Source organism: Neltuma alba, unplaced genomic scaffold (assembly GCF_004799145.2).
Source record: "Neltuma alba isolate B1F8T4 unplaced genomic scaffold, ASM479914v2 tig00010865_pilon, whole genome shotgun sequence".
NCBI lineage: Eukaryota > Viridiplantae > Streptophyta > Magnoliopsida > Fabales > Fabaceae > Neltuma > Neltuma alba.
The window spans coordinates 92051-113248 of NW_021635657.1; the positions used below are offsets into that span (position 1 = coordinate 92051).

General features: G+C 34.7%; 1 protein-coding gene across 2 annotated transcripts; it reads left to right on the forward strand.

The window, feature by feature from the left end:
* Positions 1-318: 318 nt before the first annotated feature.
* Positions 319-6195, forward strand: LOC114759554 (transcription factor MYB88-like). Of its 2 annotated transcripts, none has more exons than XM_028948752.1 (13): positions 319-349; positions 545-729; positions 822-868; positions 981-1037; positions 1169-1241; positions 1548-1603; positions 1705-1887; positions 1981-2150; positions 2294-2439; positions 3168-3304; positions 3384-3586; positions 3688-3836; positions 5520-6195. In XM_028948752.1, the coding sequence occupies exons 2-13, from the start codon at positions 643-645 to the stop codon at positions 5628-5630; spliced, it is 1419 nt and encodes a 472-aa protein (XP_028804585.1). In that variant the 5' UTR covers positions 319-349; positions 545-642; the 3' UTR covers positions 5631-6195. The 2 variants fall into 2 exon arrangements, with proteins under 2 accessions (XP_028804585.1, XP_028804586.1); XM_028948753.1 differs by having other exon boundaries at positions 3691-3836; positions 5520-6194.
* Positions 6196-21198: the final 15003 nt, after the last annotated feature.

The following is a 21198-nucleotide window of genomic DNA, read 5'->3' on the forward strand; positions in this document are numbered from 1 at the left end:
TGTCTGGTTGACAAGTTTGAACTTTCTTTTGGATATATTCCCAAGGCATTTCAATCTCTAGATCTACGAAGCTTTTCTGGGTAATCAATTACATACCAATGCATCATCAAAATACTTCTCGGAGCTCCGGAAAAATACGATTTTGATCCATTCCCATTTCCCCTCTTGTGAACCTTTTATGTATGTTTTAATGCCCATTTGGTATCTTTTGGAGTTTCATGTGGTTTTGGCTCCCTAATTTGACCACTGGATTGTGTTGTGTTTTTTTGTGACTTTGATTACAGAGGATAGTGATTGAGATCAAAGGAGGGGTCCGAAAAGTTAGGATCCGAGGCCATTCCTTTGGAAGGTAATGCCTAATAGCTTTTGAGGATCGGATTTGTGCTTATTACGGTTCCGTTTTGCAAAAGAAAAAACCTAATACAGTATCGGTGTAAAGGTGAATGAAAGATAAAGAAAAAGAAGGAAGAAGGGGTTCTCCTTTTTTTTCCCCTCCTTGCCCCCTCGCTCCACTAATCATAAAGCTTTCATATTATTTATAAAGGGAAGAGCGTTGGCTTGGCTTTAGCATGCAAGTTGGCTCCTGCAAAAGGAAGGAGCGTCTCACCGCATTAGAATAGAATAAACCCCTCAAAGCACAATATGCAAGACATGAAGCAGAGGCAGCATCAGCAAGATAAGGAAGAATCCAAGAAGAAGGAGCGTCACATTGTCTCTTGGACTCAAGAGGTCTGTCTTTATTATTTCTTATGTTATATATTCCCCTGATTTATCTTCTATCTCTTTTGGGTATTTTCTCACACGGATTATTGAAGTTGCAGGAGGATGATATTCTTAGAGAGCAGATTAGCATTCATGGAACAGACAAGTACTGATTCTTTAACTTGATTCTTCTTCTTTTCATTTAATTAGTCGGTGGACCATTTTCTTGGATATGTGGAACTAAGAGATTTTCTTTCGATTGCAATAATCATATGCAGTTGGACAATTATTGCATCTAAATTCAAGGACAAAACAACAAGACAATGCAGGAGAAGGTGAAGTTTATGAATTGATACGTGTTTTGGTCATGTTTCTTAACAATTTCTTATTGTTTAGTCCCATGTTTTTTTTGTTTTGTTGTTATTTTAATCTGATTCCGGTGTTAAAGCGATCAATGAAATATCAGGTGGTACACATACTTAAATTCTGATTTCAAGAAAGGAGGGTGGTCACCAGAAGAGGATATGCTATTATGTGAGGTAAATTTAAGTTCCCTCTTTGGTAGTAAGTGACATATTCATGTCACTGCTATTTCTCTCAGAAACTTTGAAAATATTACCTGCTAATACTATGACAAATTTTGTATTTTGCATCAAAGCCTGGCCTACTGACTGGCCACTGTTTAAAGCGACCAATATATTTTGCATGTTCAGTTCTGTAGATTACACTACTCATAATTCATTCAAACCTTCTTCTTCTTCTTCTTCATCCTCTGGTTTTTCGCCCTTTTGCCCCTCTCTTTCCTATGTGGAATTTGTGAACTTGTATCTTACTATTCTCTATAGGCTCAGAAGATATTTGGCAACAGATGGACAGAAATAGCTAAGGTGGTTTCAGGCAGGTAAATATTAATTCTTTCCTTCATGCAAATGCGAGGTATAGAGATTGCATTTCTAGAGAAAAGTTAGTATGAATGTACCTAATTCTACTATTTCTACACAGAACGGATAACGCTGTGAAAAACCGGTTCACCACACTTTGCAAAAAGAGAGCGAAATACGAAGCCTTGGCCAAAGAGAATAATAGTCCTCCATTGATAAATTCAAACAATAAAAGGATCATTTTCCAACAAGTCTACACTACAGATGCAGCATCAGAGGCCGCAGCATCAATTAAGAAGATAAGGTATGAAATACTTTTAAGCATCAAAATATACCAAGTCTACAAAAATGAACAGTGCAAACATAGTGACCTGTTATTTTTAATTGTAATATAAAGGGCCCACATCCCTGATGCTTCAGCTAGGATCGCCTATGGAGAAAGATCACATAGACAATTTGGAGCGCCAGTTAGTCAGCAACCTAGAGTGCCATTTGCTGTGTTATCTAATTTCGAGGATAACAGCTTGCACCAACGTCCTGTCTGCAGTGCCAAAGTCAGCGGTTACGGTAATGTCCTTGAAGTAAATGTTGTTGGTTATGGAAATTATTATGACGTGAAATCTGAAAGTAAATCATTAGTATATTCAGCAAACAAATCTCTGGTAAATGTTACATTCTAATATGATTCTTAATTTGTCATGCTTTTCCAGCCCAGAATAACAAGACTCAGGGAACATTCCTGAAAAAGAATGATCCAAAGATAACCATGTTGATGCAGCAAGCAGAATTATTAAGCTCACTTGCAGTGAAAGTTAATACAGAGAACATGGACCAGACTCTTGAGAATGCATGGAAGGTGAGGACTGATAGCTTCTGAACTTGCTGTTATTGACTACAAACATTTTATGAGCTTACTTATGAATTACCTGACCAGTTAGTGTTAAAGAAAGCCCAAATCATGGAATTTTTCTCTAAAACTGCAACTGACGAAGGAACAAAGAAACATGGCATGAACCAAACCTATCTATATGGAGATCTTGAAAGTCAGTTTAGCAGTTTTTCCTTAGCCTTAAAAACTCTGAAATGGCTTCATTGGTCAGGTCTGCATCATATTATCGATATTGGAGGGATCAAGCTGATCCTATCAACCCCCATCAAAAGTATCCATTTAAAGATAGCAAAAATCACGATCTATTCATGTTTATGTTGACTTCAAAATCTAAAATAGCTGTGTTTATCAGTTCGCTAGTATATAATCAATAAAAAGAAGCTTGACTTAGTTCTACTAAGCCCCCTGATCAATTCTGCTTCGCAAGTTGAGATCTATAGAACATAGGAGAAGATCTTCAATATCTTTAAGACTTCAACATACCCTGTCACATAAAAAGCCCATTCGACTTTAAAAAGTTTATTATTCAGTATAGCCCACCATCTCATATGGTGAATTTTTATTTAATTAGAGAAACTGCAGCAGCACTCTTGACTCCTCAGTTATGTTGGCTCTGATAATATGATTTTATCAGTATCTCTAACATTGTTTATTAACTTCAAGTATCTCCTAACACTTGCGAATAATGATGTTAGGTTCTGCAAGACTTTCTGAACCGAACAAACAAATCAGATCTTTCGAGATATAAAATCACAGATTTACAGCTTCAAAATCTCAAAAATATGGCGGAGGACATAAAGAGTGGTCATGAGGGGAGCCAACCATATTCAAGGTACTTTGAAATTATTGAAATCATAACTCCTGGCAGGCTTACCCCACCGAGTATCTAATACTTTCTGTATATTTTCTAGGCAACCGGAGCTACATGAGGACTCTCCAAGCAGCTCTGAATATAGTACAGGATCAACTATACTGGCCCATTCAGCTTTTGATAATTTGGAACATTCACTGCATCAAAATGTTGGAACCGAAGGGAAGCCTACAGAAAGTGAGGGGAAAAGAGGAATTAGTCGTTCTGAGAAGCAAGTTCTTTGTGCTTCGACTGCGGATCAAGGTGCTTGTCCATAGGGCAAATCAGTTACTGTTTTCCATAACATGGTAATGTGTAACATGTTTGTGAAGCAGAACTGCTAATAATACATATCTTTGTAAAAGCAGATATCTTGCCATCTTTTGAAGAACAGATAAACGATGATTTCATTGTTTCTGCCTTGTCAAGTAGAGAGTTCAGTTCCCCTGTTCAAGTTACTCCTCTGTTCAGATCCTTGGCTGCAGGAATTCCCAGCCCACAGTTTTCAGAAAGTGTAAGTTTCTCCAGCACTTCTTGCTTAAGCACTTTTTAAGTCAATAATACTGGGCATAGCAGTAAAATCCGCAATTGTATTTATATTTCTTATTCTATCGACTTCATCAGTTGGAGAATTTTCAAATTGCTGTTTACGTCTACCTGAGCTACCTGCTCATTTTCAGCTTTTTTTGGTGTGGTAGACATACTGGTAGTGGTATTTTTCCTGTGCAACTTGTCGTAACAGAAACTGACAACTGAACTTATCATCATTGAGGTTTAGTATGGTAGAATCAAGGTACCTGTAAATGCAACAGTAGGTGACAGCTGCATCTCTGCTGATCATAGACCCATGAAAATTTATTGATAAATGTTCCATGGTAGCTCTAAATAAATATATTTATTGCCATTATTGCCCAAAGATGTCCTGAAACAATAATATTTAGATAGCATTCACTGAATAATCGTAAACATAATGTATTCCATTGCATCTTTTGTTGATTCAAGTTCAAAGTTTGCAGTATTAAACTCAATATTGGAGCTGTAGATAAATCGGTAAATTACAAAAAGGGCTTACCCATAACCCTTTGACCATAAAATTGCGCTAGGCCTTGCAAAATGGAGCTGGGAGGCGGTAGGGTAGGCATTTGTGTATAACTTGAAACTGTATTAGTTGCAGGATAAAGAGTCAGTTGAGAAATAATGTAAATGTACAAGATATGCAAAATAAAACTCACTAGTATGCTTTCTGCCTTGCCAAGTGGGCTTGTATACGGCTCGTTAATGCATCTAGGTGGGACGGAGGAAAAGTTCCAATGATATTCATGCAATACAAATAACAACACAAATAACATGGTATTTTCCCATTCATGAGGATAGGAAAAATTAGTATTGTTAGTTTCAAAATAGGTAAGATCATTAAAAGGACGTATTATGTTACGATTGTATGAACATAATAATACTAAGGCAAACCCATGTAAATACCTCTTATAGCAACAAAACATGGATACTATGTAACTTTTTGAGGCTCTTGTGTGGTCTTGGAACTTAAAGACCTTGTGGCAAAAGCTAACTGTCACAAAATTGCCAACATTTATATGGGAAAAATATATATTATACTTATTTCAAATGAATATCCAGTTCAGGTCTATTCGTCTTGCCTGCTTCTCCTAGTTCGTAATGAATAACCCAAAGAAAAAAAAAATAGTGGTTTGTTTTTATTTCTGAGACAAATTTAGTGACTACATGTCACATGTAACACACTATTTTGTTTGTTGCCTTGATAGCTTGGGATGGTACTTGTTATTTGCTGATAGAAAATCCTGATGTAAGATTTATTTTGTAACGAGATTTAGAACATAAGCTGCTAGCCATTGTCATCTTCCATGGGCAAGCAGAACTGCCTTTTTGCTTGTACCTTCAGCTAAGCTGCTAGTTTGCTAGTCCTGTTGGACAATGTGAACCGCATGTTGGCTTACAGCATAATGATTTAAAATTTGTGATTTGAGCATTATAGGACGCAAATCCCACATGGAAGCTGATACTGTTCTTCTAAATTTAAATCATCCACATGCCTTCTGGACATTGGGGGTCATCAGTCACTGCAATTTGAATTATTCACATAAAAGCACTATTTTCTTTATCAGCATTTGGCTGAAGATTACTCACTATCATACTCTTCTTTGGAACTATTGTTTTGCAGGAAAGGAACTTCCTGATGAAAACACTGGGAATGGGATCCCCATCTCAGAATCAAAGTGCAAAAGCCTCACAACCACCACCATGCAAAAGAGCCTTACTACAGAGTCTATAACCAAGATCCATCTGAAGTAGAAAAGCTTCTATGTGCCTTTCCCCCCTCTGATTCCTTCTCCCTACCTTTGGGAATCAAACACGCTGAGTACTATTTTGCATGGCGAGATGAGACTACTAAGCTTGCAAGTGCAGAGCTATATTCAGCTTAAAATTTTGCTACGCATCCCTCTCCAAGAATGTTATGGAACATTCTTGTAATCTTTAGACAAATCTAACAGTGCCTTTTACCTCCTCCCTGACACTCGCACAAAGAATCGTGTGCTCAGTGTGTCATTCTTTGGTTTGTCTTAGTTTGCTTTGGTGTTCTGGGTTTGTTTTTCTGCAATCCAGCTTTTGATCTATATTTTCTATTTTGTACATAGGCTTGTGTAATTCTGAGTGATGTATACATCGATAATAGAAACAGAGATAGAGAGATAAAAAGGAAAAAAGTCCCCAGTTGCGAGAGAGAGATTTGAAGAAGATTAACCAGCTAAATATTGGATTTCTTTTTTTTTTTTTGGTTATTTTGGGCATGCATAGGGTATAGAATAATTTTTTTTCCTCCCCCTTTTGGAGTCTGATGTAATGAAACTTCATCGTTGGAGTGGAAATGCATATTGGTTTTGGTGTGCACAAATTGTCCCTCTTCTTTGTTAAGCTCATAACCAAATTTAGAGTTCTCCATGCGAAGGGACGAACTCAGCAGGAACTCAGAATATCATAATAGAGTGTCCTGCCCGGAACAGAATCCACTGAACATCACTTAGAATATCAAAAGGCCAATGCCAACCAGTCTTCAGGAAAAAAAATTAAAACGAGAAGTCTCGTGCTTGATTCAGAAAGGAACAAAAACATGACAAAAGAAAAACGAAGAATTCAAAATGGCTATACTCACAGAAACTTGCATTCTGATGTTGAAGACGCATGAAGGAGCCCTGCTCTTGATCTATTTCTCATATGAACATGGCTCAATGGAGGTGCAGTAAATATGAGTGTGAATTGTGCTGTGACGATGGCGAATGGTGAAACAATAGGGTTCTTAATGGAGGAAGGAGAGTGATGAGTTGATGATGGTGGAAGACAGAAGGAACATAATAATGATGATGATGAGATATGGCAAAAGCAAATTGGCTAAAAGATGGAGGGAACTACCTACAAACTAAAGCGCATTCATTTCCCCTTAACTTTCTTGACCAAAAGGTACAATTTGACTCGTTTGACCTTCTGATTTCCTCTTTGTCAATTTGGTTTCTATAAGCATGTATTTGAATGTGCTAAACGTTTTACGTCTAGAATAACGGCTAAAAGTTTAGATGCAGTATCTCTGCATAATATGCCATTAAGTGCTAAGATCAGATTTAAATAAGCAAAATAGTGAGAGTACTCAAAAGGTATAGAGTGTGGTTTGGACTTAAAGGTTCCAAGTTTTATGAACTTGAAGTCATGTAAACTTCAATAACTAGAAAGGAAAGAAGCATGTAATTAAAGCTCCTAAAGTAGTATATCACAAAAGGCACATGAGATTTAGTATCTTCACATCACACACAATAAAGCTCTCTCTCTTCCCCCACAACCTCTCTCTCTCTGCTCTTTCTTTCTTTTTCTTTTTTTGTTGGCCTTTTCTCTTATCCTTTCTTTAATATAAGACATTAGTAACTAAACATCATATTAATTTTCATTCTCTCACTATCCTTATTAAATATGAGTATATATAAAAAAGTATTTAATACTCATTAAAATCATTATAAGCTTACAAAAATGACCAAAGTTTTTTTTTTTTCTAAAAAAAGTCTATAATAAGGATAAGAATGAGTAATATTTATATAAAGATTTTGTCCGTATGCTATAATTTTTAAAAGTGTGGGAGAACATATTAATTGATCACTTTCTGAAAATATTGCATTAATCCACTGCATTTTTTCCTGAGCAAAACGCCAACGCCATAAAAAATTATGGCCAATTGTTATTCCTCCTGCAAAATGTTATTTAAAAACAGTAAGAATGTTGATTGGGGAAAAAAGTGTCATTATTCTAAACTTGAGAAACAAAACAACAATTTTATCCCGTTATCTTTTAACCGAATTTTTTTTTTTACTATCTTAATTGAATGGCGTGCAATTTTTTTAATAGTTTTATAGCTTATGTGCAATATTTTTTAGTATTCTTATTTTTTGCCCATAATAAAATATAAATTATTCTCTGCATTTTTTTTGTCTCATTTAACACGAATTTTCTTTTATAAATCTAAGGTGTTATATATATATATATATATATATATATATTATGGGTTAAGGTGTAAATTTATCTCAGAAATTTTCACTTAGGAACGCTGTGTATCCATTTTTTTTTTTTACTCAATGTCACCCTGGAAGTTTCCAAATCATAGCAACGTTGCTTTGGCTGTAATCTAGGCTAAATTTGACTGTTAGTTGACCAATTATACTGAGTTGGTAGGTTGATGTGTCATCCACATTATTTTCTTTTCTAGGTTAAGGTGCAAATTGCCCCGGAAGTTTACTCAAGAACGTTGAGTATCCAAAAGTTTTCAAATTATGATATTATTGTCCTAGCTATCATTCATATTAAGTTCGACCATTAACTCACCAAATATATTGAGCTGGTAGGTCATGTGTGATCTATTTCATTTTCTTTCCAAGTTATTTACTTCATTCTTAGTTTAGAACTCTAATGCCATTTCTCCCACACAAACAACTCTTTCCACACATTTGTTATTTCGTCATTGGCTCTTAGTTTGGTTCTTTTTATAAGCACAAAAGTAGAGCCAAAAAAATATAATACATAACATATGTAGAGGAGAAGCTCATGAAAATTTTTGAAAGATGAAAATGATGAGATTGATTTCAGGCATAGCCACGGGTTTGGAAAGCATAGAAACAATCATTTTCCTAGAGAATGTGCTAAATCTTCACCTTGGAAAAAAGCAAAATGGATCACACGTGAACCTATAAGCTCAGTATATTTGGCCAACTGATGGTCAAATTTAATCGGGATAATAGTTAGGAGACTTTAAAACAATTTGGATAAAATATATATGGTATCTTTGTATACGACATGTAATTAAAAAGATGTTGTATAGAAGGGATTCTCCTTTCATTGAGTCATTCAATTTAACCATTGACCAAATTTGAGCTTATTTTTTAATCTTGTGTTTTAAAGTCTTCTCCCCCCCCCCCAATCACAAGCCCATATGGAGAAAATCAATCTAAATCACTTTAGTAGACCAAATTATTGCATAGATATATCAGCATATAACATTTTTATGATTCAAAAATTTTTGGGGCGACATTGAATTAAAAAAAAAATCCAAACATAGAGCAATCCTGAGTAAAAATTTTCAAAGCAAATTTGCACCTTAACCTATGAAAAATGTAGTGGGTGACATGTGGATCCGCCAACTCAACATATGTGGTAATTAACAGCCAAACTTAACCTAAATAATAGCCAAGGTGACATTGCCATGATTTTAAAATTTTCATGATAATATTGAGCAAAAAAAAGAACATCTGAATACCTAACGCTCTTGAGGGAAAACTTTTGGGATAAATTTATAGTTTAATCCTATATATTATCCTCCTTGTCTCTAGATTTAGAGTGAAAAATTAGAGAGAGAATAAGAGAAGGAGAAACAAGAACAAAAGAGTAGACAAGGATTGCGTGGGAAAAAAATGGAAGAGAAGGAGTTTTTATTGTAGGTGATGTCGATGTATTAAATGTCGGCCATAGATTAAAGGGATTAGGTGCTTAAGTATTCCGGAAGGATATATGAAAGAGCATCTAGTACCTGAAAGTTTGTTTTTGCTCTTATATGTTTTGAAAGCTTTATTTCAGGGCATTTTTGTCATAAACCGTTATTTGCCATTAAGTTTGATCATTAAAGACACTGGTTAAACGGCATAATTTGACGGTTAAACTTAACTATGGATAATATATTTAAATTTTTGTTTCATATTTTGATAAAGCTAATCCACAAAAAATCTGGGGTGTTTTTTGGAAATTTAATGTTTAATTTTGTTTTATCTAAAAATAAGAAATAAAATAATTTGGAATTTGAATTAGATTACAAAATAATTCACAAATAAAAAAAATGAGCTAGCTAAGAGGCCTAATTAGAGATTTATGGACAATCATTTTTAAAAATGTAAAAGTATAAAATTATTCATTTCAATATTCCTTTTAGGGAGAATCCCAATTAGATCTAGCTGAAATAACAAAATTCTAATTTAGGCTTACACTTTTAAAAAATTCCTAATCAAGTTGAGAGGTCTAATTAGAGATTTATGGATGTTATTAAAAGACCTAAAAAACATAAATGTAAAAGTAGGCTTGATTTCAGTTTGAAATATTTCAGCTAGATTTAATTAAACATTTTTTCTTTATTTTTAGTTTGTTCCGTGTTTTTGTTTTATTTTATATAAAACAAATAAAGATCTAACTATATATATATATATATAAATATATTTAATTCATAATATAAAATTATTTGTTAAAAAATGAACTATCAAAATAAAGATATAAAAAAACTTAAAAACACATTGAAAATTTTTAAATCAAATGCTAATTTTTATGAAAAAATAATTTTTATTTTTGGTAAAATATTGAAAGAGGATTAAAATGTCTGCCATGTATTAGAGAATCAATGTGAACAAAAAATACAATAATAATTGAAAAAATGGAATGAGACAGTGCAATGGAATAATAGAAGAAGATAGTGGTGGGGAGGGGATTAGGAAGAGAAAAATTGATATTGAAAATGGTGGAGATTCATCAGTTGAAGCTATACATAGAAATGAGGATAGAAGCTGTGTGTGAGTTTTGAAAAGAAGGATAAGAAAGGGAGAAGAAAGAAGGGAGGTGTCAGTAGAGATGGGAAGGGAGATATAGAGAGAAGTAATGAGGTGATGGGTTTTGGAGAAGTGGTGTGAGGTGATGTCTTTTAACTAAGGGCCAATGATGCTTTTGTTGTGGCATTGTCAAGGCTTAGAGAGTGCTTTGACAGTTAAAAAGCTGAGGGAGGAGTGTTTTAAGAACAAGCCCTCAATTGTCTTCCTAATAGAAACAAGAATGAAGAATAAGAAGTTACAGAGATTGAGAAGCATGTGTCAATTGGCTGAGGAGTTCTATATTGGACCAAAGGAGAGGAGTAGAGGTTTGGCCTTATAGTGGAAGAAGGAAGTGGTGGTCAATGTCTGGTATAATTCAAAGAACCTTATTCATGTGAGTATTACTTCTGCTACAGTTAAAATTCCTAAGTTTGTTACCTTTGTGTATGGGGCTCCAATTGATGAGAAGAAATTGGTAGTATGGAACAAGCTTGGGAATATTTTTGGTAATATTAATGGCTCATGGCTTTGTATTGGTGATTTTAACGACATTGCTTCTCTTGATGATAAGTTGGGAAGTAGGCCTGCTGATGTTAGAAGGATTATGAATTTTCAAAGCATGTCTGACTGCTAACAGTGGATTTGGGGTTTAAAGGGTCTTGTTACACTTGGTGTAATAAGAGGATGGGTAATGATCATGTGAATGATTGTTTGGATATAGCAGTGGCAAACTATGAGTTTATAAATAAATTCCAATACGCTATGCTGACTCATATTGAGCTAGTTGGGTCTGACCACTATGTGCTTATGTTGAAATGTGATTTCAATTATGAGTAGGTGCCTAGGCCTTTCAGATTCGAGGCCTTTTGGGCAGAGCATGAAGAGTTTCTGTTAATAGTTAGGAGGGGATATATGTTTTTGGAGGGGAACTAGAGAACAAGGTCTATGGAATTTTGTGTAGACTCTTGAATTGCAAGAAAGATCTGGTTAAGTAGGGGAGAGCTACCTTTCTGAATGCTAAGAGGTTGGCAGATCAACTAACTAAGGAACTTGAGGTTTGCAATAAAGGCTTCTTGAATGAAGAAAGGAAGGCAAAAGTTAAAGAAATAACTAGACAAATTGAAGAAGCTTAGGATCAGGAAGAGAAGGATTAGTGATAGTGATCCAAAGTAAGCTGGCTTACTGATGGTGATAGAAACACTAGGTTTTTTTCTTACTCTAGTACAGTGTAGAGAAGAGTGAGAAACAAAGTATGCAGGTTGAGGGATGATAATGGTGGTTGGTTGGAGAGGCAAGAGGATATTAATCAATCTTTTGTTAACTTTTACTCTAAGTTATTCACATTTGATAGAAGAAAAGGAATGGATGAGGCTTTGAGTTATGTTAACAAAAGTATTAAGGATGCTAATATCTTGGCTTTAGAATGAATGGTAATTGTTGATGAAATAAAGACTACAACTTTTTAGTTAAATGGAATGAAAGCTCCAAGGTCTAATGGTTTTTCTGGGATCTTTTATTAGGCAGCTTGAGGGGAGATTAGTAAAGAGATAGTGGAGATCTTGTCTGAGTTTTTTTAGAATGGTGTCAACTTGGGCCCCATAAATACTACTAATGTGGTATTAATTTCTAAAGTGGAGAATGTTGAACGAGTTGGACAATATAGGCCTATTGGCGTGTTTAACTTTGTATATAAGATAATATCTAAGATACTAGCCAACAGATTGAAGTCTGACATGATGAGAGTAAGTTCAGGGAACTAGAGGGCTTTCATGGCTAGGAGATTAATCCAAGACAACATATTGGTTGCTTATGAAGCCTTCCATTTCCTGAAGAGCAACAAGAAAGGTGGTAAGGTAGAAATAGCAGTGAAGCTAGATATGAATAAAGCCTATGACAGCCTAGAGTAGAAATTTGTAGAGGAGGTTATAAGGAGGATGGGTTTCGGGGAGAGGTGGATTGGGTAGGTAATAGACTGTATCTCTTCAGCCAGTTTGAGTTTGGTTATGGTAGGAAGGAAGGTTGTGGATTTAGGAATGACAAGGGGCATTGGGAAAGGTAATCCCTTATCCCCTTATTTGTTTATCATAGCAACATATGTGTTGTCGAGGATGATTTAATGGCAACCATAGAAGGTGTAGGGGGATTAGACTGATTAGAAAATTCCTGATCTTATCATATTGCTTTTTTACAAATGATGCCCTCTTTTTCATCAATGTAAGGAGGCAAAATTGTAGATTCTTGAAGAGAATTATTGATTATTGATTGCTATTGCAATGCTTCTGGTCAGGTTGTGAACTTTGAAAAGTCATGTACTTTCTTTTCAAAGAGTACAAGCACTGAGGCTAAGGCTATAGTTTTTGAAGTTTTGGGGATTAGGGATAGTGGTAACCCAGATAAGTATCTAGGGATGCTGATGATCTAGGGAAGGGTGAAATCAAATGCTTTAGCCTTTATAAAGTATAAGATGGGGACGGAGTTACAGGGGTGAAAGAAAAAGCTCCTTACATTTTCAGGCAAGGAAGTTTTAGTTAAAGCTGTTGCAAATGCCATTCCAATTTTCCCAATGTTGTGCTTCAAATTCCCTAAGAAGGTTTGTGTAGACCTAGATAGTATGGTGTCAGGGTTTTGGTAGGGATCGAAAGGGAATGAGAGGCATATACATTAGAAGGCTTGGCACTCTCTAAGTAGTTCTAAAGGGGAAGGAGGCATGGGCTTTAGGATCTCTTGGCTAAGACTATAATATCCTGTAAATTTTAACCCTCAAGATGAAAGAAATAAATTAGACCAAGCGTCAGTTAGTGTGGAGGGGACATAGACCTCATATAGTTTTGAATTGAAACTCGAGTAGTATAAGGACTGATATTTTTGAAATATCAATTAAAAAAGAATTGAGTGGGAAACTATGTTAGAAATTTTCAAAAGTTCCTAACAAATAACGTCAAATAGAATTGATGGTCAAGAAACAGTGTTTGAGGCCGTAGAGGAATTATTGAAACAAAACTAAATTAATATAGAATTTTCTATATTTTCAGGGATTTTTGGTTGCACTAATTAATAGTAACCAAAGTTAATTATTCAAAATATTTTGAGGCTTCAATAATTCTGGGAAAAATGTAGAAAACTTTCTTAGAAGATTATCATAGTTGATAAAAATTTTCTTGACTTCAAATGATGAGGAGGTTAGCTTTAGTAATATTTAAAGTGGAATTATTGTTGGTAGAATGTTGGTTTCGCATAAAATGGAATTTAGAGGATTTCAGAGTGAATTAAGTTTTGGAAAAAATCAATGAAACTTTCCTATACTAAGAGAAGGTCAATGGTGCACTAAGATGACTTTTCTGAGATAGTGAATTAGACAGGGTATAAGAAAACTTTATTCGGCACTATACCAATACTTAGTGCAATGTCAGGATACCCAGAAAATGGTATTTTTTTGTAAATTTTTTTTAGCCCAATAGGCCCATATATCACACCTAAAATGACCCATTTAGAGGAAAAATATTTAAATAGAAAACAAAAATAAAATGGAGTTTCTAGGATGTGATTAAGAGGAATTAATCATAATGATTAAGGAAGTTAACCAAGATTAAGCTAATTAATCTTATCATGACATATGCATGTGACATCATCACCGTGACATCACATGGATATGTGGTAAGATCATGTTCTTGATACATAAGATTTGTCCATTTATTTTCATTATTTTCCATTATCTTTGAAAAAAATTTGGAGGGCTAGGATTTGTCCACCCACCCCTTGTAATTTTGTTGAAATTCAAGGGCAAAGAGTTAATCAAATTGCTATAAATACTCCCTCCTATACTCACTATTTTCAGCCAAGAGAGGGACCTTGGGGAGACCTTTTTGTTCTTGAAATTTAAGAGAGAGAAGAGTAAGCCCTAGAGAGAAAAAGTCCATATAAGCTTAAGCAATCATCAAGGTAAGCTTATATACTTGTGATATTATGTGGAACTGTTTTTATTGTGATTTGATGTTGTTTTGGTGGCCATTTTCTTAAGGTGAAATGCTACCAAATTTTCAAAAAAATGGAGGGAAAAGAGCCAAGAGATTGAAACATTGATTAAATACTTAAAAAGAGTAGGAATTGATTGGTTATGCTGGAGTTTTGGAAAGAAAATCCAACGCCTAAACATTATGCAATATTTTAGCCAAGAAGAGAAGTAGGGGTTAAAGTTGGATTCAATTCAATTTGATGCTTCCAATATTTTAAATGATGAAATAGTGTGGGGAAGTACCAAGAAAGGAAACTTGGAAGCATTAAAATTGAACGTGAAAATTTTGGAACCATTTCCCCTATGTTTCGACCAAGCTTGTTTCAATAGGGAGGAATTAGATTTTTATAAATCTAAGTTAATATTTGAATTCTATATGGAAAATTATGTAGGAATGACCCAAGAGAATTAATGAATCAAAGCTAGAAATAATAACCTAAAAATCAAGTAAAAAGGGTTAAGGGTTATTATGATGAATGAAATAATAATGTGTGATGTCCTATTATGTCACCAATAGGTTTTGCATCAAAAGGGAAGGAGAAATTGCTAAGGGATGAGTTTGAAGGAAAAAGGATAAGCTTCAAAGAGGTAGCTAGCAATTACCATTTTAATCTTAACTTCCATTGTACTTATTGCTATATATGTTGCTATATTGCTATGCCATGATGTAGATGAGATTATGATGTCATATAATGTATAACTCTATGCATGTAATGCCTTGGCTTATGTAATGTTGAGTGTTATGAATGAGAAGCATGTTATTTCCTTTCCATGGTATCTGAATGAAGTTTAAAGCATGTGATAGCTAGTTCATGTGGCATGTAATACTTTGCTTGTGTGAATTATCAATGTGGTGCTATGCTACTAAGATTCCTATAAATCTTACCCCTTCCATGTTCTGACAAATCCTAGGGCCTACAACATCAAAAGGAAAAGGCAAGGAGGTAATCAATGCATAAAGGAATGATTAATGTTATGAAACTTTATATGACTTTGATCCTTTCTTGAATTATGTGGATATTCGTAATTAATCCTTTTGGGATGACCCTATGTGATGTTTAGATGCAATTATATGCCAAATTATTCTATTATGCCTAAATGTGCGGTTAAATGGATAGCATGACAAGCTAGAGCTTAAGTATAAAGAAGCAAAGTAGTTAGGGGATAAAAGTCAATGTTCTAGGTTCAAACTTTAACCAATGCAATTCTGACCCATCGAGTGAGTTAGGCTATGAAATTTTACATGCCAATTGACCTCATTTTTTTCTTTAAAATAGTGGTGACATGCCTCAAATGAATATTTGTACAAGAAGTTATGCCTATCCAAAGTTAGGCAAAAATACTGAAAAATTAAAAAATGACCAAATGAACAATACTTTTTGAAAATTAATCTGGGGTCGAATTTGAAGACAATTCATCCAAAAACTATTTTTTCTCGAAATATAATCCAAAGAGCTTCTAATAGAACTTGGAATTACTCAATTTCAATTTTTCCAGAATTAATGATCAATTTTCAAAGTTTGGCCAATTTTTTGGTTGCTATAAATAGTAACCTGAGAAACAAATTTTTCAATTCTTGATTTTTCAATCTTTTGGCCATCAAACGTGATTTATTTTACTTTTATTTGGTAAGTTGTTTGGTATAAATTGAAGATGTTACAAAGACAGCCTAGAGATTCATTTAGGATCCAGAGGCTCTTTGGTGTAGGATCTTGAAGGGTCTATATTTCCTTAATGTAGATTTTCCAAAAGCAAAGAAAGGAAGCAAGGGCTTGTGGGATGGATTAGCATTTTAGAAGGTAGGAACTTTTTGATGAATGATTTGTGTTGGAACATAGGAAACGGAGAGAATGTTAGTGTCTTTACCAATAAATAGCTGCCTACTTGTGATGATCTAAAGTTGAGAAGTAAGCATTTGAGTAAAGTAATGAAGGGATTGTTTGTTAGAGATTTGATTAGAAATGGAGAGTAGAATATTAAAAAAGTGAGGCTCCCTCTAATATAATCCATTGATAGGATTATATGGTTAAAGAGAAGAGATGGAAACTATGTAGTTAAGCTTAGGTATAAGGTGGCTTGGGAGAAGAAGAGAAGAAGGGAGCAATCTGGCCCTAGTAGTTTATTTTGACCTTCTAAGCTTCTTTAGGATGGAATATCGAGGATCAGAGTCCCTTCAAAGGTTAATAATTTTCTTTAGAGGGTAGTGAATGGGGCATTGGCAATAAAGGATAATGCCTTGTTCAAAAGGAAGTGTGCTAATAACCCAATCTGCAAGGTTTGTAAGGTGGAGGTGGAAATAGTGGAGCATTTATTGTTCTTTTATCCTTGGGCTTCTCAATGTTAGTTTGACTCTCCTTTCTTACTCAGGTTTGATAAATATAAGATAGGAGGGTTGGATATGTGGTTGGAGGAGTGGACGCAGTTAAAGGATGGTCCTGATGACTTTGCTCTAGCTCTTTTTGCTTGTATGTGCCGGGGGAATCTGTAACTCTAAATGTAAATTCCTATATGAGCATGTTGATGTTGATGCTTGTCTTTGCATTGTTGGTGCTATGAGGCTTGTTAGAGATTACTGGAATGGAGGTAAAAGAAGAAGTTAGATCACTATAGTAAATTTAAACTGTGACCGAAAGCTGAGAAAGGAAAAGCCTACATGGGGAGAGGTAAAGGTTAATGTGGATGCTACTTTTTGTAATTAATCAAAGAAGGTAGTGATTTGTGTGGTGGGTAGGGACTGGGAGGGAGGTTCATGGGCAGAGTCAGTAAGTTGATTGATGTTGAGTCTGCATTTCAAGCTGAGTGTTGTGCTATACTTGAGGCTCTTGATTGCAGTGACTTGTGGGGTGGTAATAAGGTGTTGTGGAAACAGATTGTTAGGTTCTTTATGATAAATTGAAGAAAATGAATGTGAGTGTGTGCGAATGCGGAAGTACAGATATTGTACAGAAGTGTCAGCAAATCTTGAAGTCAAAAGATTGTAAATGCTGGGATATTTCTCTTGTTGCTCGAACAGGCAATAAAGTTGTGGATTATTTGGTGTTAGATTTAAGGTTTTGATGATAACAAAGTAAGTAGTTAAGTTTCTCTGCATTCTTGTTTTATTGATAACCTGTTGCATAATTGAATTCTTCGATAACCTTTTGGATAAATGCAATATTCGATCACCTTATCAATCAATGGGTAAACTTCTTTGAATATTGCTAATGTTAAGCAATTATTGATCACTTGATCGATAAACAAGGTTTTTGATAAGCCATCAGGTAAAATGATAAGTTTCTCTCTATGTTGATCGATTACCTTAGGGATAAATGAGGTTATCAATCATGTTTCAGATAATTGGTAAGCCTTATTCAAACCATATCCTATTCAAAACACTTTATGAGTTATCGATCACCTTATCGATGTTTATACTTATCGATAATTTTTTCTAAAACTGAGTAAATTTGGTTTACTAAACTTCTTTTGATGTTTGATAAGCTATTCAATTAAGTTTCACTCTGTTTCTCTAAACTTTCAAGTTTTATTTAGACATTAATCGATAACCACATTTATCAATCAATTAATCGATAAATATACTTATCGATCAAAGTAACGTTTTCTTGTCATGCTTTGTCTCTGACTAAGTTATCTTTCTTAAAGAGTTTTTCTAGCATTTTTTGATAAACCCAATTATCAATAACCTTTCAGATAAAATTGCTTAAAGCAGTTTTCTATAGTTATTTCCATTATTGATAAGCTTTTAGATAAAGTGAATTATCAATAACTTGTTCTGTAAAACTCAAGTACATTTCTTCAAATTGTTCTTTACGATATTTTTCAGAAAAGATGATATTATTCTATCTTTAAGCTTTTCTCAGTCTTCAATAATTATCTTATATTTTCATAAAAAGTGAAGATGCCACCTGATTCAAGTTACAAACTTTTCAACTGACTTCAGAAGTATCTTCATGATAAAATCACTTTGATTATAATTCACTCTTTATCGATAATCTGTTCCATAAAGTGCTCATTCAATAATGACATCTATAAATGAGTTTCACTTTCAAGTCTCACTTCTTCAATTAATTGATAGCTTTATCGATTAAGATACTTATCGATGAGATCTTTGATAAATTTGATTCTCTGATCTTTGATTCATAATTTTCACTTCTTGTATTAAAAGGATAATCATTTCTTCTGTTGTTCATTCATATTCTCTTATGAAGAAAACTTATTTTTCTACCAAGACATTTCTACATGTTATGAGGCTTAACGGTTATATAATAGGCTCAAGCTACTTGTGTCAAAAGTACATTTATTACGAACAACTGTTGCAACTGCTAACATACGCAAATGATATCTCAACGGTTACAAGCTCATGTGTCTAATAGAATGTTGGAAGTCTCTAACTATAAAAACCTCGAAGAGTATTGAATGAAGCAGTGAATGAGCTGAGCTACCAACTGTCGAATTAATTTTCCACATTTAATACTCTATTTTCCATTTTGAGCATCAGTATTTATCCTATACACTCTTAAGAGAGAGTCTGTAAATCATTTATCACTTTCAACGAGTGACTTAAGAGTCTAGGACTCTTGAGGGGATTGTAACCTTACAGAAACTAAGGGGAAGTGATTGAGAGTGAGCTCAATTACTGTACTATGGCACTAAGAGCCCGTTGAATCTTGGGGTATAGTAAAAAACTCAGAGGTGTTCTAAGAACTGGATGTAGGTCAAGTGGTTGAGACCGAACCAATATAAATTCCTGCGTATTCCTCTTTTGCTTCTCTTCAGTGAAATCCTTCTGAACTTATTTCCTTCTCTTTATTTGGCTATTTAATTTTTAAAAAGCAATTTTTTTATCATCCAATTCACCTCTTCTTGGCTGAAACTGCCACTAACATTTGGCAGCTGAGGTTATGAGAGGACTCGTATTGCAAGGATGACTTTTTAGGCCACCACCCTCTTTGAACTTATTGATGTTACGAAACCTTGAGATTTTGTAGGCTGAAGTACATAATAGGACATGTATAGCCTAATTCTTTACCGTATAGGAAAGCTTTTCTCCTACTTTGAGTATACTTGGTTATCGTATAGTGTTTTACAAGTTCTTTACTGTTTTTCTTTTTTGCTTATCTTGATTGGTGAGTGTAGTCTTTTGGAAATTAATAGAACGAATATTCAATGCTAAAAAAAATTAGGAAAATGACAAAAAAAAGATCCTAGAATATACAAAATTTTAGTTCTTGAATTTATATAATTTATGCCAAAGACCTAGACCCTATAACATCCTAAGTTTTATCAGGTTTTAATAACCTCTTTTGGTTGATTTTCATGATAGATTAGTGATTTAATGTTGGTCTTGGTGTTCGGGTTGGAATTGAGGTATGTTGGAGGAATAGGTGAACAGACCCCTCTCAGGGTATGTTCTTCGCCGCGGCGAACCGGGAGTTCCAGGGGAGAATGTCTTTTCGGGAAGGTTTAGCCGCGGTGAAATCAGAGGGACACCACGACGAAGTTGTTCAGGTGAGTGAGGTTTCCCTCTCGGGAAGGTCTAGCCGCGGCGAAGTTAGGGCATGTTGCGGCGAAGGTTTTCTGGGCGAGTGAGAGTTTCCTCTCGGGAAGCTTTCGCCGCGGCGAAGTCAGGTTTTCAAGCGAGTAATCCCTTTCGGGATTAGTTCGCCGCAGCAAAAGGGGTCGAATCTATATAGTCACTGGAGGGGTCAGATGTGCGAAAATTAGAAAATCTGAAGGAAGAGAGAGAGGCTCTGCTAGGGTTTTGAATTTTTGACTTGGAGGGGGCATTTCTATGGATCCATTACCTCAAGTAAGTGATGTTAACCTCTAATCTACCTTCTTTCTTGGAATTTCTGAGAATTTATGATGGAACCCTAGAGTTTTCTAGGTTGTTATGGAATTGAGGTTTTTGACCGATTGTTTTGAGTTTAATTGATTGCTTTGGGTTAGTCTAAGTATTTAATTGGTGTAGTTTTCTTGGATTTAAAGAACTTGGAGTTTTGAAGTTAGGGTTTATGAAAATGGGAGGTTTGTGATTGAGGATGATAATGTGGAGGTTGATTTTGAGTTTTGTGATTTGGGTTATGTTAAGGAGGGTTAAATTGGGTGTTTAATCGGTTTAGAATATTATTAAGACTTCAATTGTTCAAATGGGATGTTTGGGTGTTGAATTCTTATAGTGGGTCCTTGAGGTTATGAGTTTTAATTGATGTTTGGAAAGGAATTAAGGTTTTAATGGATTTTTATGACCTTGGAGTGTTGCCTTGATGGTTATACCTTTTTTTGTTGGGTAGAGTTGTGGTTGGAGCTAGGAATTTTGTGTCCCCAAGTGTTGCTTTTGCCACATTATTAGTTTGAAAGCTAATACATGGTGGTTGTATGTTTGTGTGCTTGTGTAGACCGGTTGTGAGTCTTTGGTACATGGGGCATGGTGGTGGTTTGTTATTCCTTGCTCAGGCGAGAGGTAACCACTTTCCAATCCTTTGTACATGCTTTTGTGGTATTGTGAGTGGATTTATGTTTTGTGCTCGGAGTAACAACTGTGTTCAAAGTGTATGTTGTATATTGAAAAGTAAAACTGTCTTGCGGGGTTTAAATTGATATTGATTGAATCTGGAACTTGTGAAAGATAGGCCACTGAAAGAAGTTAATTGTGAAATGATCATTTACTCTTTGATTATGGTTTGAGCATGATGCATGAATTGGGAATTGGTGAGAGTTTTGATTGTTACTAC

Bases quoted from the DNA above. Each gene is read 5' to 3' on its own strand.
- LOC114759554 (XM_028948752.1), top strand. From the start codon at position 643: ATGCAAGACATGAAGCAGAGGCAGCATCAGCAAGATAAGGAAGAATCC. The intron at 1,038-1,168 runs GTGAAGTTTATG...ATGAAATATCAG, and splicing joins ACAAGACAATGCAGGAGAAG to GTGGTACACATACTTAAATT. The intron at 2,151-2,293 runs GTAATGTCCTTG...ATGCTTTTCCAG, and splicing joins TGCCAAAGTCAGCGGTTACG to CCCAGAATAACAAGACTCAG.